Here is an 18,969-nt window from a genome sequence, read left to right on the forward strand (position 1 = left end):
TAGAGATTTTTATATTATTAATACTTATAACTTGCATATTTTAAAGAATTGGAGGGCCTTACAGGTATATGCCAAACAAGAAAATTATTAAATGAGAGGGTAAGAGAAACATGGGCATGTATAAATTACCTCGAGAGCACAAAAGGAGGAAAAATAAATTTAGCCTGCGTGGCAGGAGGGTGACCAGAGCCACGGGCCTGTAAGAATGACCAATAGTTTGCCAAGCATATCAAAGGGGTGGGGTGAGGCAATGGCAGCCATCGCTACGGTGTGTTCATTCTTCACTCATGCGTTCAACCAGACATCTACCCAGGGCCTCCATGTGGTGCAGGGAAAAGTCATAACACAATGTGCTACGTGCCATACAGAAAGCTGTGAAAGAAGAAAACAAGTCATTTGTGGGCACCAGCCAAGGCACAAGAGGAGGAACAGCACAGCCTCAGGTCTCAAAGGGCAACTGCGAAGACCAAGTGTGGCTACAGGGAACAGCTCCAAGAAAGAGGCACGAATGAATGGAGGGGTGCACAGAGACCCTTTCTGCCAATATGGAGGAGCCTGGACTCTAATCCATGGCAACGTGTAATTGCTGAAGGCCTTGTCAAGAGCAAAACAGAGTCAAATTCATGTTTTAGAATTCTCTAGATCTGTGAAGGGACAGAGAGAAGATTAAATAAAGACATGGCTGGGGAAGTTCTGTCCACAAATACCGTGAGGACTAGAAACGGGGCAAGAAGGGACGGAGGATAAGGACCATCCCAGCCCCTGGCTTGGATGCCTGGACAGATGGGAAGGTCACCAGCTCAGGTCATTTCAGGGAAAGAACAGGTTGCCGGCAGAGGGGTTTGAGGAGCAGAGAAAGATGATGAGTTCAGTTTCAAATATTATGACATCCAGGCCAAGGAAATTGTGTAAAAACAAACAAAAGATCCTAAATTATGTCATCCCACTAGTTTTCCAAATCTCATTTTAGAATATGATTTGACTACATACATATTTAATAACAAGGGAAAATGAAATAGCATTACAGGGAGCCAGTAAGCCATTCTAGAAGAAAGGTATTTACACATTTCTCTTTTACCATCTAAACTCTCTAGATAATGTTTAATATTATGGTTAAAACTTCAACAAAGGTAAAGCCATCGTTCTCAATAAACTCAAATGTTTGTGTTGAGTTTTCAGGTAATATACAACCAGCACTTTCATTTTCTCATCAGCAGAGAAAAAGAAAACCGTGATGACGTTATAAGATTTACCTATTTTGAGTTCTCAACCAATTGCCCCCAAATTTGAAATGGAGCCTTTCTTTCTAATGTTTCTGTCCTTTCCTACCATGAATGCCTACTTTTGAGCACCTAAAAATAATAGTGACTTGAAACCAGCATCAGTTCTTCAATAGAGGAAGTGCAAAAACGTACCTATAACGACGAAGGATAGAAATGCAAACAACCTCTGGGTTGTATTTATTACCCATTCCTCTCTGTATGCCAGAAGGAATGCTAGCGCGCATTCATTAAGAGGCAAGGCATATTTTATATCACTTGTGTTGATACTGTACAGTAGGAATGCCAGTTCTTTTAATAATTTACTGAGGAGTTACACATTGTAGGTTCCTTATTAAATATTACTTGCACCAAGGTCATAAGCCTAAGAAATAGTCAGTAGAGAAAACATAGGCAATATTTTTAATTGCGAGACACTCATTTAAACTCTGTCTTATCACTCGTATACATATAAATTCAACTTCATTTATTATTCATGTATGTATACACAAAGCAGTGAGGATGTTTTTTTCTCTAAGACAAAAACACCCTAAGAGTTACATTCACTTAGAGACTTTAAAATTCACATTGCACATTCTAAAGTTTCATAAGCTATATTTTAAAGATGCTGTCCTTTAAAAGAAAAGGGAGGGGGACAAAAAAGCTATTGCAATATCTAGGAACCCCACTTCCCCACACCCAGAAAGTAAATACTGGCAGAATCACTGTCTGTCACTGACCGGTAGTTCTATAGAGGAGTTTAACCTGGACACCATGACCAAATAATGCCTGCACTCCTAGTCCTAAATATGGATGTGTTAGAGAACCAGTAGCTCATTCTCTCAGAGGGCAGGGAGGTTCAGCATCCAGAATGCATGGGTCTACTTAGCCCCTGCTCCCACTTTACAATTTAACACCCCTATCGTCTATGGAGAGGAAACCTTGGTGGCATAGTGGTTAAGTGCTACGGCTGCTAACCAAGAAGTCGGCAGTTCGAATCTGGCAGGTGCTCCTTGGAAGCTCTATGGTGCAGTTCTACTCTGTCCTATAGGGCTGCTGTGAGTTGGAATCAACTCAACAGCAGTGGCTTTGGTTTGGAAATTCTGGTGGCGTAGTGGTGGTTACGTGCTACAGCTGCTAACCAAGAGGTCGGCAGTTCAAAGCCGACAGGTGCTCCTTGGAAACTCTATGGGGCAGTTCTACTCTGTCCTATAGGGTCACTATGAGTTGGAATTGACTCGACGGCAGTGGGTAGGGTTTTATCCTCTATGGGGAAACACTGGTGGCATAGCTACAGCTGCTAACGAAAAGGTCAGCAGTTCAAATCCATTAGGTACTCCTTGGCAACCCTATGGGGCAGTTCTACTCCATCCTTTAGGGTCGTTATGAGTCAGAATCGACTCAACGGCAATGCGTTTTTTGGTTTTATCCTCTATGGTGACTTAGAGTCCCCATCCAGGGACCATCTTGAGAGAAAAGCCCTGGGTCTCCTGGAAAGTGAGGAAATTTGGGGGGAAGATCTATGGACATGTTATCAGGAGGGTCCAGTTCCTGGAGAAGGTCATTATGTTTGGTAAAGTGGAGGATCAGTAAGAAAGAGGAAGACCCTCAATGAGATACAATGACACAGTGGCAGCAACAACAGGCTCAAACATAGTAACAGTTGTGAGGATGGCGCAGGACCGGGCAGTGTTTTGTTCTGTTGTACAGAGTCACATATGAGTTGGAACTGGCTCAACGGAGCCTAACAACAACAACACAGCACTGACTATAGTACAGCAAGCCTTGTGGTCCAACGGAATGGAGACATGCTTGCCGTATGCAGTTAACCATTTGCCATTTCTAAGGGTCTAGGAAACCTGTGGGCTAAACGATGTGCAAGCAGTGATTGACACAGTTCAAAAAGATTTTGCCTATATTCAGATATCCAAAGACCAAAAAAACCAAACCTGTTGCTGTTGAATCCATTCCGACTCATAGAGACCTTATGAGTCGACTCACAGGTCAGAGTAGAACTGCCCCATAGGGTTTCCAAGGCTGTAAATCTTTATGGAAGCAGACTGCTACTTCTCCTGAGGAGCAGCTGGCAGGTTAGAACTGCTGACCTTTCTGTTAACAGCCAAGCGCTTTAACCACTCTCTCCATCAGGGCTCCTTTATTCAAAGACCAAAAAAAACCAAACCCATTGCCGTGGAGTCAATTCCAACTCATAGCAACCCTGCAGGACATAGAAGAACTGCCCCACAGAGTTTCCAAGGAGTGTCTGGTAGATTGGAACTTTTGGTTAGCAGCCGAGCTCTTAACCACTACGCCAACAGGGTTTCCAAATACCAGGGTTATTCACAGACCAGGAAGTACAAAAATGTAAACAGCTGTGTGGTTGTTACAGAATTAGAAGAGGCTTTTATTTATAATTTATATTTGGGGATTAATATTCTTTAATGTCATTTCAGGGCTTTTGCCGGGGGGGGGAGTCAGAATAAATAACTTAAGAGCTGCCTTCTCTGTGGCTCTCATATGAATAACTGCATATGTTATTTGGTGCAAGGACTTTAAGAGAGATACTTGGGGGCCCAGAGGCCATTAGTGTTGATGCTGTGATTCTCAGCAATGCCCTAGATAGCAAAGGCTGCTCAACCAGGCCTCCACAGAGAAGCTTGCATTTGCAAAGAGCTTACAGTGTTTGCACAATGTAAGGTGCTCTCCATGTGCCAGAGCTGGTGAGGTACTACAGGGAAGGAGAGGAGAATTCAGCTTCAAATGCTAAAGACCACGGGGAGGTGGGTGTGGAAGCAAAACCAGATGCAGTTCTCTCTCCCAGGGGGCCCCACAGCCAAGCCAATAAAGGAAGCCAGCTGCATGCAGTAAACAGGAGATACAGGGTCCACAGAGGCCAGAGGGTAGCCCCCATCTAAAGGGTGAGTCCACTAGAGACACCCCAGCCAGCGCAGCTTTCCACAGAAACCAAAAATTTGATTTTTAATATGAAAACTCCCAAATGTTAGCTCAGAATTCTAATTTTTCTGTTTTGTTTTTCAATGCCTGAATTGTGTCCCCCAAAAATATGTGTTGAAAATCCTAACCTGGTTATAATCCCATTTGGTAATAAATTTTCGGTTATGTTGATGAGGCAGGATTAGTCTTGAATTAATCTCTTACAAGAGATAAAAGGAGCTGATTAAACAAACAGAGATGGGGGAAGAGAGATGCCAGGTCACATGAAGGTCACCCAGGAGCAGAAGATCAGGGACAAGGGCTTTCTTCCAGAGCCGACAGATAGAGAAGGCTTCCCTAAAGCCAGCTCCCTGAATTCAGACTTGCAGCCTCTAAACCATGAGAAAATAGATTTCTGTTTGTTAAAGCTACCCATCTGTGGTATTTCCGTTATAGCAGTACTAGATAACTAAGATGACCCCCTACCGCACCCTGCATCTTATGTCATGAAGACAATGCACCCTTTCCCACAACAGAAGTGAGTAACCTGTGTGTGGAATCCCTGAGTGGTAGGTAAGAACAGTTGACATGCTCTGTTGCTAACCGCAAGGTTGGCGGTTACAGTCCATTCACAGGTACCTCAGAACAAGGTCCTGGTGACCTACTTCTGGAAGATCAGTCACTGAGAACCCTCAGAGAGCACAGTTTCTGACACACGTGGGGTCGCCATGCCTCAGAGTCAACTCAACAACATTTTTATTTTTTTTAAATAGACCTTATGCATACTGTGTTTTTAGCAGGGTTTCCATTCCCATTTGAAGTTTTCTTGGCATTTCGCAACATGGTCTGATTTTTAATAGGGTTAGTTTTCTTTTGCTCAGCTTTTTTTAAACTGCTTAAAAAAAAATCACATAGTATTTTTGTCATAGTACGGATAATAAAGAAAGACTGGATGTCCTCCACCTATGGTGACCATAGTCTTAATTTACATTGCCCTGACTTCCCCATTCAATTTAGCATTTGTTCCAGACAAAAGTGTCCCAGTTTAGATGGTAAGTCATATGCGTGCCCTTCTTCAACCTCAAGGTATGGTCCAAAAGAAAATCTTTCTCTACCACTATTTTCCACATACACCAACTGCTCAAATGTTGAAGTGGAACAAGTGCTCAATGATCCAATCTTCTTTGAACAAAGCTTCTTTTAATAAAGGTAGACCTGGCTCAAAGGAAGCTGTATCCTGAGCGCTGGGTTGGGGCAGAGAGAGCCGTCAAGCAGAAGGGCATTTCAGGGCCAGGTCTCCCAAGGGCAAATCTGTATACTCTATCAGAGAGGTGGCCCTACACCCAGGGCCCCACAAACTCCAGTCCTCCTGGGCAGAGCCCACTAAGGAGAGATGGAGTGCTCTACCTGGCCCCCATCATCATCAGCTCCAATCACCACACATTCCCACCCATCAACACCCACCACTACCCTGCCTCCCCGTAACCTGAGACGAAGTGACCCAGGCAACCTCCCTTGGAGACACGGAGAGGGAGCTCCAAGGACCACAGAATCGACTCGACAATATCTAACAACGACATGTCTATATGGAGGTCCCTGGTGGCACAACTGGTTTGTGCTCAGCTACTAATCTAAAGGTTGGCAGGTCGAACCCACCCAGAGGCACTGCAGAAGAAACGCCTAGCAATTTGTTTCCATAAAGAGTATAACCAAGAACATCCTACAGAGCAGCTCTACTCTATCATATGGGGCCATTATGAGTAGAAATTGACAAGACAGCATCGGGTTTGGTTTGGTTTTTTATGTCTTTACGAAGTCCCTGGGTGGCACAATTGATTAAACACTCTACTACTAACCGAAAGGTTGACGACTCAAATTCACCCAGAGGTGCCTCAGAAGAAAGGCCTGGCAATCTGCTTCCAAAAGTTCACAGCTGTTGAAAACCCTATGGGGAAGTTCTACTCTGCACACTTGGGGTCACTATGAGTCAGAATCGACTTGACAGCAACTTTTTTCTTTTTATGTGTATATAATCTTTTTATGTCTATATAATCTCTGATGATGCCTCTCACAAAAACTGTCCTTCCTTCTCCATCTGTGATCCTTTCTACAGCAGGGATTCTAATTCCTACACAGACTTTTTCCTGTCAAGGGCAAATTGAAAGGTCCAGTAAGGCACAGCAGTGGAAGGGAGGCTCCATGAAAAGGCTAGGGGCGAGGGGGCGATTGCTGGCTGGGACTCTGCAGGGCACAGAAAGAAGGTTTGTCTCCAGCAGACAGGGGGAACACACTGAAAACCTACACCTCTGACTGCCGCCTCTTAAACCCAGAGGCTGCCCAGCACTGGAGCTCCCTATGGAACTCTTCTCTGACTCTGGCAAGCCGGTTATGGGGACACTGCCATCCTCATTTCACGCTGTTACTATGTCATAAGCCACTGCCGCTGAGTTGATTCAGACTCATAGTGACCCCACAGGACAGGGGAGAACTGACCCATAGGGTTTCCAAGGAACGGCTGGTGGATTCAAACTGCCAACCTTTTGGTTAGCAGCTGAGCTCTTAACCACTGCACCACCAGGTCTCCTACGATGTCATAGGTGGTTTTAAAGGATTTGCCCAGGATAACCTGGATGAGCAATGCAGGCCATTAGGCAAAGTCGACAGGCCACCAACAAGGCCACACTGGAGAAAGATGTCAGCACAGCGTTAGCCTGCACTGTCATCTAATCCTGCTATCTTCCCCACCTATTGGCAAATGGGTCCTTAAGGAACTACAGCACTTCAGAGAAAGCCAAAATCTGGATAAGGGGGAGGCAGGGTGTGTGTGGTATTTATTAATCTAAGAAAATGAGGACAGAACTAGGATTCAGAATTTCTTACTCATTTTCTGACACTTGGCCCATTGGGCCACAATGTTATTCATCTTTCTAATTAACATAAGCTCACCTTTAAGGATTACCTATAATTCCTTCTTACCCTGCACCCCTAAAAAATGACTCTGCCCATTTTCATATAAATAGCAAAAAGTCAAGGCTCAGATTTGCTTGGGTCTCCTAAGATTTGGAGCCTAATTCCACCACCAATTTGAACCTCAGATCTTCTTACAGCACTGAGAAATACAATTTGAATCAATTTCATTTTTTTATGAAGGGTTTTGGATAAAACACCCAATGAAGCTTTAAAAAAAAAAAACACATAAATTTTCCAAACCTAATGATTTCTTTCAAAACTATAAAATTCATTGAAAAGAACTGTGAAATCAATTAGCATTTTTGAAAAAGATCACAATCTGCTAGTCAGCATGCAAATGTTTAAATCAAAAACAAATCTGCCCAGTCCTGTTCTTGATGCTCAGGAAGATACTAGAATGTAAGATACCTCCATCTTGCCAATTCGTTTCTAATCTAGTAATAGAGACAAGTGAAATATTACAAAACTACTAGGCAATGCATACTCAAATGCTAAAATGGCGTCGTGCCCACTACGAGAGCTAAGAGTCCCTGAGTGGTAGAGTTAATACGTTTAGCTGCTGACTAAAAGGCTGGAGGTTCAAGTCCACCCGGAGGCACCTCAGAAGAAAGGCCTGGCAAACTACTTCCGAAAAATCAGCCACTGAAAACCCTATGAAGCACAGTTCTACTCTGATACATGTGAGGTCATCCTGAGTTGGAGTTGAATTGATAGTGGAAAAAAATCCATGGAAGAGGTTGAGAACAAAAGTAACCTAGGTGACAAGAGATTAGTAGTTACCTTTGGGGGTGCTCACTGGGAAGAGGTTTGAGGGGGACTTTCGGAGTACGAGCAATGTTCTTTACCTTGATCTGGTGGTGGCTGCACAGGTGTATACACAGTAAAAATCCATGGACAGCTATGATTTACACACTTAACTTATACCTCGGTACAAAGGTTTACAGGAAAGAAAACCCTACGAAACACAGTTCTACACTGACGTACGTGGGTTTGCCATGACTCAGAGTCAACTCGGACATAACTGCTTCTTTTTGGGTTTGGTACCAGGGCACTGTTTTTATTGTATGCTGGTGAGTCAATTACAACTCATAGAGACCCCATAGGACAGAGCAGAATTGCCCCATACAGTTTTCTTGGCTGTCATCTTCTGGGAGCAGATCGCCAGGTCTTTTTCTCCTGCGGAGCCACTAGGTGGATATGAAACACTAAGCTTTCAGTTGGCAGCTGAATGCTTAACCACTGCGCCAGCCAGGGCTCCATACAAGAAGCCATACAATGGCCCCTTGGTATGAGGGCTAATAGGGGTTAAAAGAGAAAAGAGACATGTGAGCTAAAATTTCTTTGAAAGATTTCACATACAAGGCAGGAGATAAGATGGGCTTTTCATAGGTGTGGAATGTGGACAGGTATATTTAAAAAAACAAAAACAAACCAACCCATTGCCGTTGAGTCAGCTCTGATTCATAGTGACCCTAAAGAACAGAGCAGAAGTGCCCCATAGTGTTTCCAAGGCTATACTCTTTAAGAGAACAGGATGCCACATCTCCCTCTCACTGAACAGGTGGCTGGTGGGTTCAAGTCACCAACCCTTTAGTCAGCAGCTGAAGCGGGTGAATTTCAGGAAACAGTATTTCAGGTGGGTGAGCAGACTTCAGACTCATGGAACCAGCTCATAAGTCAACTGAAAGTGCTGCCCTGAAACAAAAGGGGGGAAACTTTGATTTCTTAGGCTGTGTCTCCAGTTCTGTAGAGCCTTTGTGTTCGCGCAGACACATGGTAAACCACTCAGTGTGACTTCACTGTCAAAGGAGATGGAACCTCCGTGTGGGACTGCTTTCTCCTTGGCTCTCACCAGCAGGACAGGCTGGCGTCAGGGCCTGTGCATGAGTATCCCCTATATTGACACTGGAGCACCAGACAACGCACCCTCAGTTGGTCGTTTGGTGCCCATATAAGCACAGAATTTTGAAAACTATTTCACTGACATTAAAATCGGCATTGATTTTATTTTTTGGTAGTTTCTCTACATAACATTTCAGTAATTTACCGATTTCTTTAATAAAAACATGCATGACACATGGTAGGATGGAAAATAAAGAGGCTTGCCTATCCAGCAGCAGCAAAGGGTTTCTGCTGGGGCTGCAGAGACACAAGGTTAGTATGTGTAATGAGGTCATGTTCCTAAGGGTCCCCAAGGTCAGGGCTGAAGTCACGAAGGGCAACAATATGGGGGATGTATATGATGACCAGTAATTCAGTGAGATGAATCCAGCAGTAAGTAACTGTCCTCAGCAGTTACCAATGCCCTCACCATTAAAACGCACGGGACACGCAGGGCTCTCACCACCAAGTGAAAAGAAAAGGAGGAGACAGGAGGCCTGTTCTTGTCCCTGTCTGACACTACTTGCATATGGGACCTGGGCAAAGCAGTTGAACCTTTCTGGATGCAGTGCTGTCGCCTGTAGATCACGAAAGCCGGACTAGAAAATCTCTATTGTGTCTTCTATGTCTAAAGTTCAAAAGGCTTTTGTTCTCCAAAATCTGGTTCAAATCCTAGTTCCAAGTGGCTCTAACCTCACCCTACTACCAACCCAATAACTTAGCGCAACACTTCACAGAGAGCCAACAGAGACACCAAGAACTGATTTAAAGAGAGATGTTCAATACTCAGGGGGGCCGTGGTGGTGCAGTGGTTAACAATTCATCTGCTAACCAAAAGGTTAGCAGTTCAAATTCACCAGCTGCTCCTTGGAAACCTTATAGGGCAGTTCTACTCTGTCCTATAAGGTCGCTACGAGTTAGAATCGACTCAATGGCAATGGCTTTTTTTTTTTTTTTAAATGGGTACAATAACCAAAACAAAAGAGGTAAACACACAAGCCAGGCTGCTCTGCTGCTAGTGCTTCAGTGAAAGCCACAGAAATCACCAAATTTACCCAAAGCAGTGAACCTCTTTTTCTTTTAATTTTGGTGAAAATACAGTCAGCCAAACATACATCCATTCATCAATTTCTACATGAACAGTTCAATGACATTGGTTACATTCTTTACGTTATGTCACCAGTCTATCTCTACCCATGATGGTTCATCACTGTTGACTTGGACTCACTACCCTGTAAACTGCTCATCTGTGCTTTAGAGGTACTGTTGACAGTTTGATCTTATACGGACAATTTTTTAAAAGAGCACAACAGCCATGGTGAACATTCTTTAATAATTTAGCTAACGTGTTGTTTTGTTTAAAGATGGTTTCAGGGGATAATTTCAGTTTTGGGTCAAGCAGCGGAGCCCTGGTGGCACAGTGGTTAAGAGCTTAGCTGCTAACCAAAAGGTAGGCAGTTCGAATTCTCCAGTCGCTCCTTGGAAACCCAATGGAGCAGTTCTACTCTGTCCTATAGGGTCGCCATGAGTCCGAATTGACTCAATAGCAATGGGTTTGGTTTTTGTTTTTTGGGGGGGTCACGCAGTAAACCTGCTGATTCAGATAACACATGCTAAAGAATATACACCGCTCCCCCAGTAACAGAATGACGCTTTTATATTTCCATAAGTCAGGGTTGTTTTTTGTTTGTTTGTTTTGGTTTTTTTAAAATAATATATTGAAATGAGCATAGCCATGCTTCAAAGTTGTATTTTTCTGAGAAAAATCAGAATCTTATTTCTTTATGAAATCTGCCCATGAGATCTGCCCAAGCCTGCTAACTAGTACTGTGACACAAAGTTTATACCTCCTGCTCAAATGTGGCTCCTGGACCAGCTGCATCAGCACCATCTTCTAAACCAAGAAACCCTGTAGGTGGGCCCAGCCACCTTTCTCATAAGCCCCCTCAGTGATTCTGACACCTGCTTACATTTGAAAAGTGCTTCCAAAAGTCTTCAGAAGCCAACCATAAACAAAGCAAACATACCTGGCTCCAAAGATGTCCTTTTTGGCGAGATCAATTCCAGAAACAACTTTTACTCTGAGAATACGTGACTCCCCCTGTTGGAAGAAAAAAACAAAAAATAAAAAAACTGATCTTCAATAAAAAAAAATCTTTCCTACCCAATATTTAAAGGCAACGATTTCTACTCAGTCCAGTATAAATGAATCCAAGGATAGGCAATTCTTCCTTACACTGAAGTTCAAGAAGCAGCATCCCCATTGCACAATTCCACGACTCCAGAACTGTAGAGCAGGCAGGTTAATTAATTAAACACAGGTTTAATTCCATCTAGGTCTGCTGCTGAAAGAAAATGTTTCCTCACTGTACCAAGAACACAGCCACATATATAAAGCCACCTAGACAAATGGCCAAGTGCAACAAGGTACCAAAAATTTAATAACTCTTCTTTTGACATTTATATACTTGCATGTGTAGCATAGGATAAAAAGAAATTTAAAGTGATAAAATATTTCCTCAAAATTACAGTGCTTTTCAAAAGGTCAGTGTAAGCAGGCAAAAAAATAATTCCTCAATTCCAGTAAAAAGAAATAAAAAGCCTCATTCTATACGAAAGCTGTCCCAAACAATCTCAGAGCTCAACCAGTCAACATTCATTCATTCATCCATGTATTTATTCATTTCCATATTTCCTAAGCAGTTCCTATGCACTGGGCACTAGACTAGGCCTTGAGATATAGACATGAGCATGCTCGTGGTTTACGGAGCAGACCAACAGTACAGCACTCTGTGAAGCCAGCATGCCAAAGGGCATGGATTGGAGAAGCATTTAAGGTCTAGGGCATGCTGACAGGACTTCAGGATAGATGAGAGGGCTTAGGGGGAGGAGGTAGGCAGAAGTTTGGAACTGGAATTTCCAGTTTGGGTCACCAAGTGTTAACATAAATTGAAATTAGAGGATTAAGTTGAGGTAAAAAATAAAATCAAACCCCTTGCTGTCGAATCAATTCAAGTTAACATCAAACTACCTATTCAACAACCTATTTAGATTTATTAGAGACACCTGGGAGCCCTGATGGTGCAGTGGTTAAGAGCTTAGATGCTAACCAAAAGGTCAGCAGTTTGAATTCACCTTGGAAACCCTACAAGGCAGATCTACTCTGTCCTATACAGTCACTATGAGTCAGAACTGGCTCGACGGCAACTACGGGTTTGGGGTTTTTGGGGGGGGGGGGGCGGGGGGCACTGGGGTTATCAGTACAGGGCTGGTAACTGGTAATTTCAGCTAAAGATCTGGGAACAGTTATTCAATAAGAGTGAAAAGAAAATATGACTTGGGATGGAGCGCTTAGGAATACAAGAATTGAGAGGCAAGAGGGAAGTAATATAAAATTCATCTACCCAATATGGTCAGTCAACACCAAGGTGAGGGAAAGAAAACCTAATCCATTATGTACGTCAAAATTGGAGAGAACAGGATGCTGGTCCTTCGTCAGTCACACAGATCAAACATGCATCCACGCAACCTGAACCTACGCTTCAGATAATTTATACTCCAGGGTTCTTCCATCCATTCAACCACCCATCCAACCACTTACTGCGGACACAAGGCAAACACAGTGGGGGATACAAATATGTTAAAGAAGTGGCTCTCGACTTATTTGTGCTCATGGTCTCCTTTCAAATACAGCATGTGTTCAAGTTTGGCAGGACTGAAGTGTCCGTCAACCTTTGTGAAAGGATTAAGAGACTCAGAGCAACTCAACGCAGGAAGTCAGAGATAACTACAAGGACTCTGTTCCCAGCCAGTGTCCCTTGTGACAGCCACCGTCCATGTGTCAGTGGAGGTTTGAGTGTTACTACGGTGCTGAATTGGTAGGTTTCAGTGAAGCTTCCAGATGAAGGCAGACTAGGAAGGCAGGCCTGGGGGACCTACTTCTGAAATTCAGCCAGTGGAAACCCTATGAATCACAACAGTCTGATCTGCAACCACAGGGATGGTGCAGGACTGGGCACCACCATGTTCTCTTGTGCGCAGGGTTGCCATGAGTTGGGGGCTGAGTGACAGCAGCTAACGATAACAACAAGACTCTTCTATCCAGTCTCTGTCTCTTGGTCTCTTAAAATTTCCATGTATTTCTAAAATGACTAAATCTACCTTTGTCACAAGAAAAACAAAATTCTAGGTTCTTTTTAAGGCAATTCATAAAAGGATAGTGCTGCATGTTTGAAAGTGTGACAAGGATTGTCTTATGTAATGTGTAGGCAACAGCTGGGAGGTAAAGAAAGGAGAGGGCCTTTATTGAGCACTTACTGTTTATTTATAAGCAGCCGTTACAGGAAATTTCACTTCTCCCTGAAGTTCAAGGGGCAGGGGTGCAGGAAGGAGCACGCTGCTCTATAAAAATAATTCTGGCACACGGGGCAAGCCCGTAGCAATGTCTTATCTTTGTTTCCTCAAAATAAAAAGTCTACATAAAGATAAGCCACCACCGTCATTCCCTGAGGAAACACATGGCTGGGGCGTGACTGATTTATCAGATGCAATTCTGAACCATTTTATTGCTTTCATAAAATCTATGCATGACATTTTGGTCCCTGGTTATGACTCCAGTAAAATTAAATATTTAACTAAGGTTGCTTAGGCAATGAAAATAGTATCCAGAGATTGACAGTATAATGTACAGTACACAAAAGCAGAAAGAGTGGGCCTGACTTGAGGTATTCTCAGAACTTACAGTACCTCTTCCTATCATCATTCGTCTCGCCTTTTGCACTCTTACTGTATGATTTACTTGTTTTTCTTTTCCACTTCATTTTCTAATTCTTCATCAAGATATACAACAAGATAAGGTACGAAAGTCACAAATGAGGGTGGCATACAGGAAGTGTCAACTTATAAATAGATGGCATTCTGAAGGCTCTTTTCTAAGACAGTTGTTTGGAATTCACTAGCTCTGGTGGAGCAGTTAAGTACTTACTTAGCTGTCAAGTGAAAGGTTGGCAGTTTGAACCCACCCAGACACTCTGCAGGAGAAAGACTTGATAATCTGCTTCCAAGATTACAGCCAAGAAAACCCTAAGGAGCACTCCTACTCTATCAAGTAGGGTTACTATGAGCCAGAATCAATTCGACAACATTTCACGACAAGTTTAATATAAACTGTGTGTGAGTGGTTATCAGGTACCCATGCCCACCCACCACCCCAAAAATAAACCAAACCCATTGCCGTCGAGTCGATTCCAACACATAGCGACCCTACAGAACAGAGCAGAACTGCCCCCATAGAGTTTCCAAGGAGCGCCTGGCAGATTCAAACTGCTGACCTCTTGGCTGGCAGCTGTAGCACTTAACCACTATGCCACCAGGGTTTCCTGTCCACCCACAAAGAATACTAAATACATGATGGACCAAAAATTATTTCTATGGTAGAATAAATTTCAAGTTCCAACTCAAAACTCAAGATACTAGAATTTACTTCTTCTAATGACTTTGTGGATCCTAACAAATTATGGATAACACGGCAAAGATTGGGAATTCCAGAACACTTAATTGTGCTCATAAGGAACCTGTACATAGATCAAGAAGCAGTCATTCCAACAGAACAAGAGGATATGGCACGGTTTAAAAGTCAGAAGAGTGTGTGCCAGGGTTGTATCCTTTCACCATATTTATTCAATCTGTATGCTGAACAAATAATCCGAGAAGCTGGACTCTATGAATAAGAACAGGACATCAGGATTGGAGGAAAACTCACTAACAACCTGCATTATGCATATGACACAACGTTGCTTGCTGAAAGTAAAGAGGGCTTGAAGCACTTACTGATGAAGATCAAAGACTACAGCTTTCCGTATGGATTATACCTCAACACGAAGAAAATTAAAATCCTCACAACTGAACCAATAAGCAAAATCATGATAAACGAAGACTGAAGTCATCAAGGATTTCATTTGACTTGGATCCACAATCAACACCCATGGAAGCAGCAGTCAAGAAATCAAAAGACATATTGCATTATGCAAATCTGCTGCAAAGGACCTCTTTAAAGTGTTAAAAATCAAAGATGTCGCCTTGAGGACTAAGGTGCACCTGGCCCAAACCATGGTATTTTCAATCTCCTCATATGCACACGAAAGCTGGGCAATGAATAAGGAAGATCGAAGAAGAATTAACATCTTTGAATTGTGGTGTTGGTGAAGAACATTGAATATACCATGGACTGCCAAAACAATGAACAAATCTGTCTTGGAAGAAGTACAGCCAGAATGCTTCTTAGAAGCGAGAATGGCAAGACTTCGTCTTACATACTTTGGACTCATTATCGGCGGGAGTGGGGACCAGTCCCTGGAGAAGGACATCATGCTTGGTAAAGTACAGGGTCATAGAAAAAGAGAAAGACCATCAATGAGATGGACTGACACAGTGGCTCCAACAATGGGCTCAAGCATAACAACGATTGTGAAGATGGCACAGGACCAGGCAGTTGTTCATTCTGTCGTACATTCATTCACTACAAGTGGGAACTGACTCAAAAGCACCTAACGACAAAGACTCAGTCTTAACGAAGTAATTTGTTTTATCTTTTATCACCACTCTTCACAATGGCAACTAGATTCCCAAAAGGGGACACTATCTAGGTTGGGAAAATAGTGTTCATTCCCTGCTGAAGCCATCATGACCCCGGTATCATATATGCCAGCTGTTCATGTGGACAAGGAAGTCCTAAGTCAGGGAGTACCTGCATCTTGGTCATTCCTCCCTAAATTAATTTACATATTTACCTTCCATATTCTAAAGTATATATATAGTTCTAGCTATTGCCTATAACACTTGCAGGATCTCATAAACACTCCTTGGATTAAAAGACATGATCAGTATTTTTTTCTACCACTGAAATATCTAAGTCACACATAAATCACTTAACTTCAATTGCTTTAAAGGATAAATAGGTTAACATATGGAAAGCACCCACAGTAGGTACTGTTAATCCTCCCAATCCTACCTGCTCTCACCCCACCTTGAGACAAGATCCCATTTTATACATCTTGTAAAAATCTCCTACACTGTTCTCTCTCTCACTGCCCCCCTATTCCAGTCATCTGTACCTCTTCCTATATCCTATCCTCTTAACTTTCTGCCTTCTCCACCCCAATTCCTGCCCTCTAAACCCTTTCCCCTCTTCATTCTCTTGGTGGGTTGCCTGACCTTACACTGCTTCCTGCCTCCATTTCTCCCACCTTTACCTCTCTCTCTGTCTCTCTCAGTTCTTCACTTTTACCTTCTGTTTATAAATTGAATTGTGTCCCCAAAAAATATGTGTTGTAAATCCTAACACCTATAGTGGTTACAGTCCCACTTCGGAATGGGTTTTATTTGTTATGCTAATGAGCCCTCCAGTCAATTCTTACTCACAGCAACCCTATAGGACAGAGTAGAACTGCCCCATAGGGTTTCCAAGGAGTGGCTGGTGGACTTGAACTGCTGAACTTTTGGTTAGCAGCCGAGCTCTTAACCACTGTGCCACCAGGGCTCCTAGGGTTTCCTAGGCTGTAGTAATCTTTACGGAAACAGATCGCCAGGTCTTCTCTCTCATGGAGCATCTGGTGGGTTTGACCTGCCAGCCTTTCAGTTAGCAGCCAAGCACTTAACCATTGTGCCACCAGGGCTCCTTTTTTGAGATGTGAAAGATTAAACAAGCAAGCAAGAGAGCACAGATGGGAGAAGACAGATGCCAAACCACATGAAGACCACCAAGGAATCAAGGAACAAGGACCTTCCCTGAGCCGACAAAGAAAGAAAGCCTTTCCCTAGAGCTGGCGCCCTGAATTCAGGCTTCTAACCTAACTGTGAAAGAATACATTTCCATGTGTTAAAGCCACCCTCTTTCAGTACTTCTGTTACAGCAGCACTAGATAACTTAAGACACCTAATTACACAGTCAACAAAAATGTGCCAAGTGACCACTGTGCTAGGGGAAAGAAGGAGTGCAAAGCTGAACAAGTCGCATTATTCTCTGCCCTCCGGGGGCTTACACTCAGCTGTAGGGGTTAGACAGAAACAATTACTGGTAGTATAGGGGTGAAAAATGAGATAAGCCCAATGCCAGGACTACACATCCAGCTGAAGCTCAGAAAACACCAACTACAGCAAACAGACCCAATCCGCAGAACTCTACGTTGTGCTGTTTACCACAGTTAGCCCCACACAGAGCAAATAGGAAAATGTCAGTCATACAACCTTCCATACAAGAGGAAGTCCAACACACAACAGGGGGAAAAAGGAGGAATAGCATTTCAGACAAAGGCAGGCATGGGGGCACCTCACAAAGCAATGGAGAGAAAGTTGGTGTGCTGGGCGCAGCGAGCATAAGGGGGAAGCAGGGAGATGAAGGATGGAGGAGTTGGCTGGACCTGGCTTCTCCTCAGTGCAGAGTAAACACAGCTAAGCAGGTGAGTGACACGCTCAGGGGTGCTGTCATCCTGGATGACAAGAACAGAGGGCAGGCCAAAGGGAGGCAAGCCCAGGGACAGGAGGACAGGGACATAATTATGGGGTCTATTTCAGTGTCTGGCAAGGGACTGGCTCCAAAGCGATTCCCAGGTGGAACGACATGGCCTGGTGACAAATCAGATCTGCAAGGCCAAGAGCAAGGAGTCAACTCAAGTTTCCAGTTTAAGTGGTAGAGGGGGCTGACGCAACTAGCTGACAGAAAATAAAGGAAGAAGAGTGGGTCTTGTGCTAAGGGAAAACAAAGAATGTGGGTTTCTTGAATTTAAGGTTATCTTCCTAGAAGTCTCAATGCCAATTAGAAGCTGAAAACCAGAGCTCAGTACAGAGATCAGACACAGACACTGCTTTCAGAGAACAAAAAATGCAGGTGAGGTTGTAGGGAGACTGGAACTCTTAGACACTGCTGGCAGGATTGTAAAATGGTACAGTTGCTATGGAAAATGGTGTGGCGCTTCCTCAAAAAGCTATAAATAGAAATACCATATGTTCCAACAATCTCATTCCTAGGTGTATATTCTAAAGAAGTAAGAGCAGTGGCATGAGTAGACATATGCACACCCATGTTCATTGCAGCATTATTCACAACGGCAAAAGATGGAAACGATCTAAGTATCCATGAATGGATGAATGGATAAACATACTGTGGTACACATGTACAATGGAATACTACACAGTGGTAAAGAATAATGATGAGTTTGTGAAACATCTTATAACATGGATGAATTTGGAGGATATGCTGAGTGAAATTAAGTCAACCACAAAAGGGCAAATATTATATGATACCACTTTTATAAAAAGTCAAGAACAGGTTTACACACAGAAAGCAACGTTCTTTGATTGTTACTAGGGATGGAGGGGGAAGGAGGAAGAATCACTTACTAGACAGTAGACATGTGTTAATTCTGGTGAAGGGAAAAGTAATACACAATATGCAAGTAGCCAACACAATGTGACCAAGGTAAATGAAGACACTGAGAGATACCTAAAAATAAAGGAGAAATATAGCAAATGCACAGATGTCACCTTGAGGACCAAGGTGTGGGTGATTCAACCCATGGTATTTTCAATCACGTCATATGCATGTGAAACCTGAACAATGAATAAGGAAGACTGAAGAAGAACTGATGTACCTGAATTATGATGTTGGCAAAGATACATCGAATACACCAGGAACTGCCAGAAGAAGTACAGCAAGAAATGCTCCTTAGAAGCAAGGATGGTGAGATTTTGCCTCACGTCCTTTGGACATGTTAGCAGGAAGGACCAATCCCTGGAAGAGGACATCTGTTTGGTAAATTAGAGGGTCAAAGAAAAAGAGGAAGACCCTCAACGAGATGGATCAACATGGAAGCTGAAACAATGGGCTGAAACATAGCAATGACTGTGAAGATGGCACAGGACTGGGCAG

The 18,969-nt window shown here is 43.2% G+C and overlaps 1 protein-coding gene across 2 annotated transcripts in view; it reads right to left on the reverse strand.

Moving 5' to 3' along the window:
* Positions 1 to 18,969, reverse strand: part of NEDD4L (NEDD4 like E3 ubiquitin protein ligase) — a 373,007-nt gene that overhangs the window by 228,306 nt on the left and 125,732 nt on the right. For both annotated transcript variants that reach the window (XM_010586712.3, XM_010586713.3), the window contains exon 2: positions 11,072 to 11,145. In XM_010586712.3, coding sequence (XP_010585014.1) covers positions 11,072 to 11,145 — 74 coding nt within the window. The remainder of the gene's footprint in view (positions 1 to 11,071; positions 11,146 to 18,969) is intronic.

This window comes from Loxodonta africana, chromosome 11, assembly GCF_030014295.1.
Source record: "Loxodonta africana isolate mLoxAfr1 chromosome 11, mLoxAfr1.hap2, whole genome shotgun sequence".
Lineage (NCBI taxonomy): Eukaryota > Metazoa > Chordata > Mammalia > Proboscidea > Elephantidae > Loxodonta > Loxodonta africana.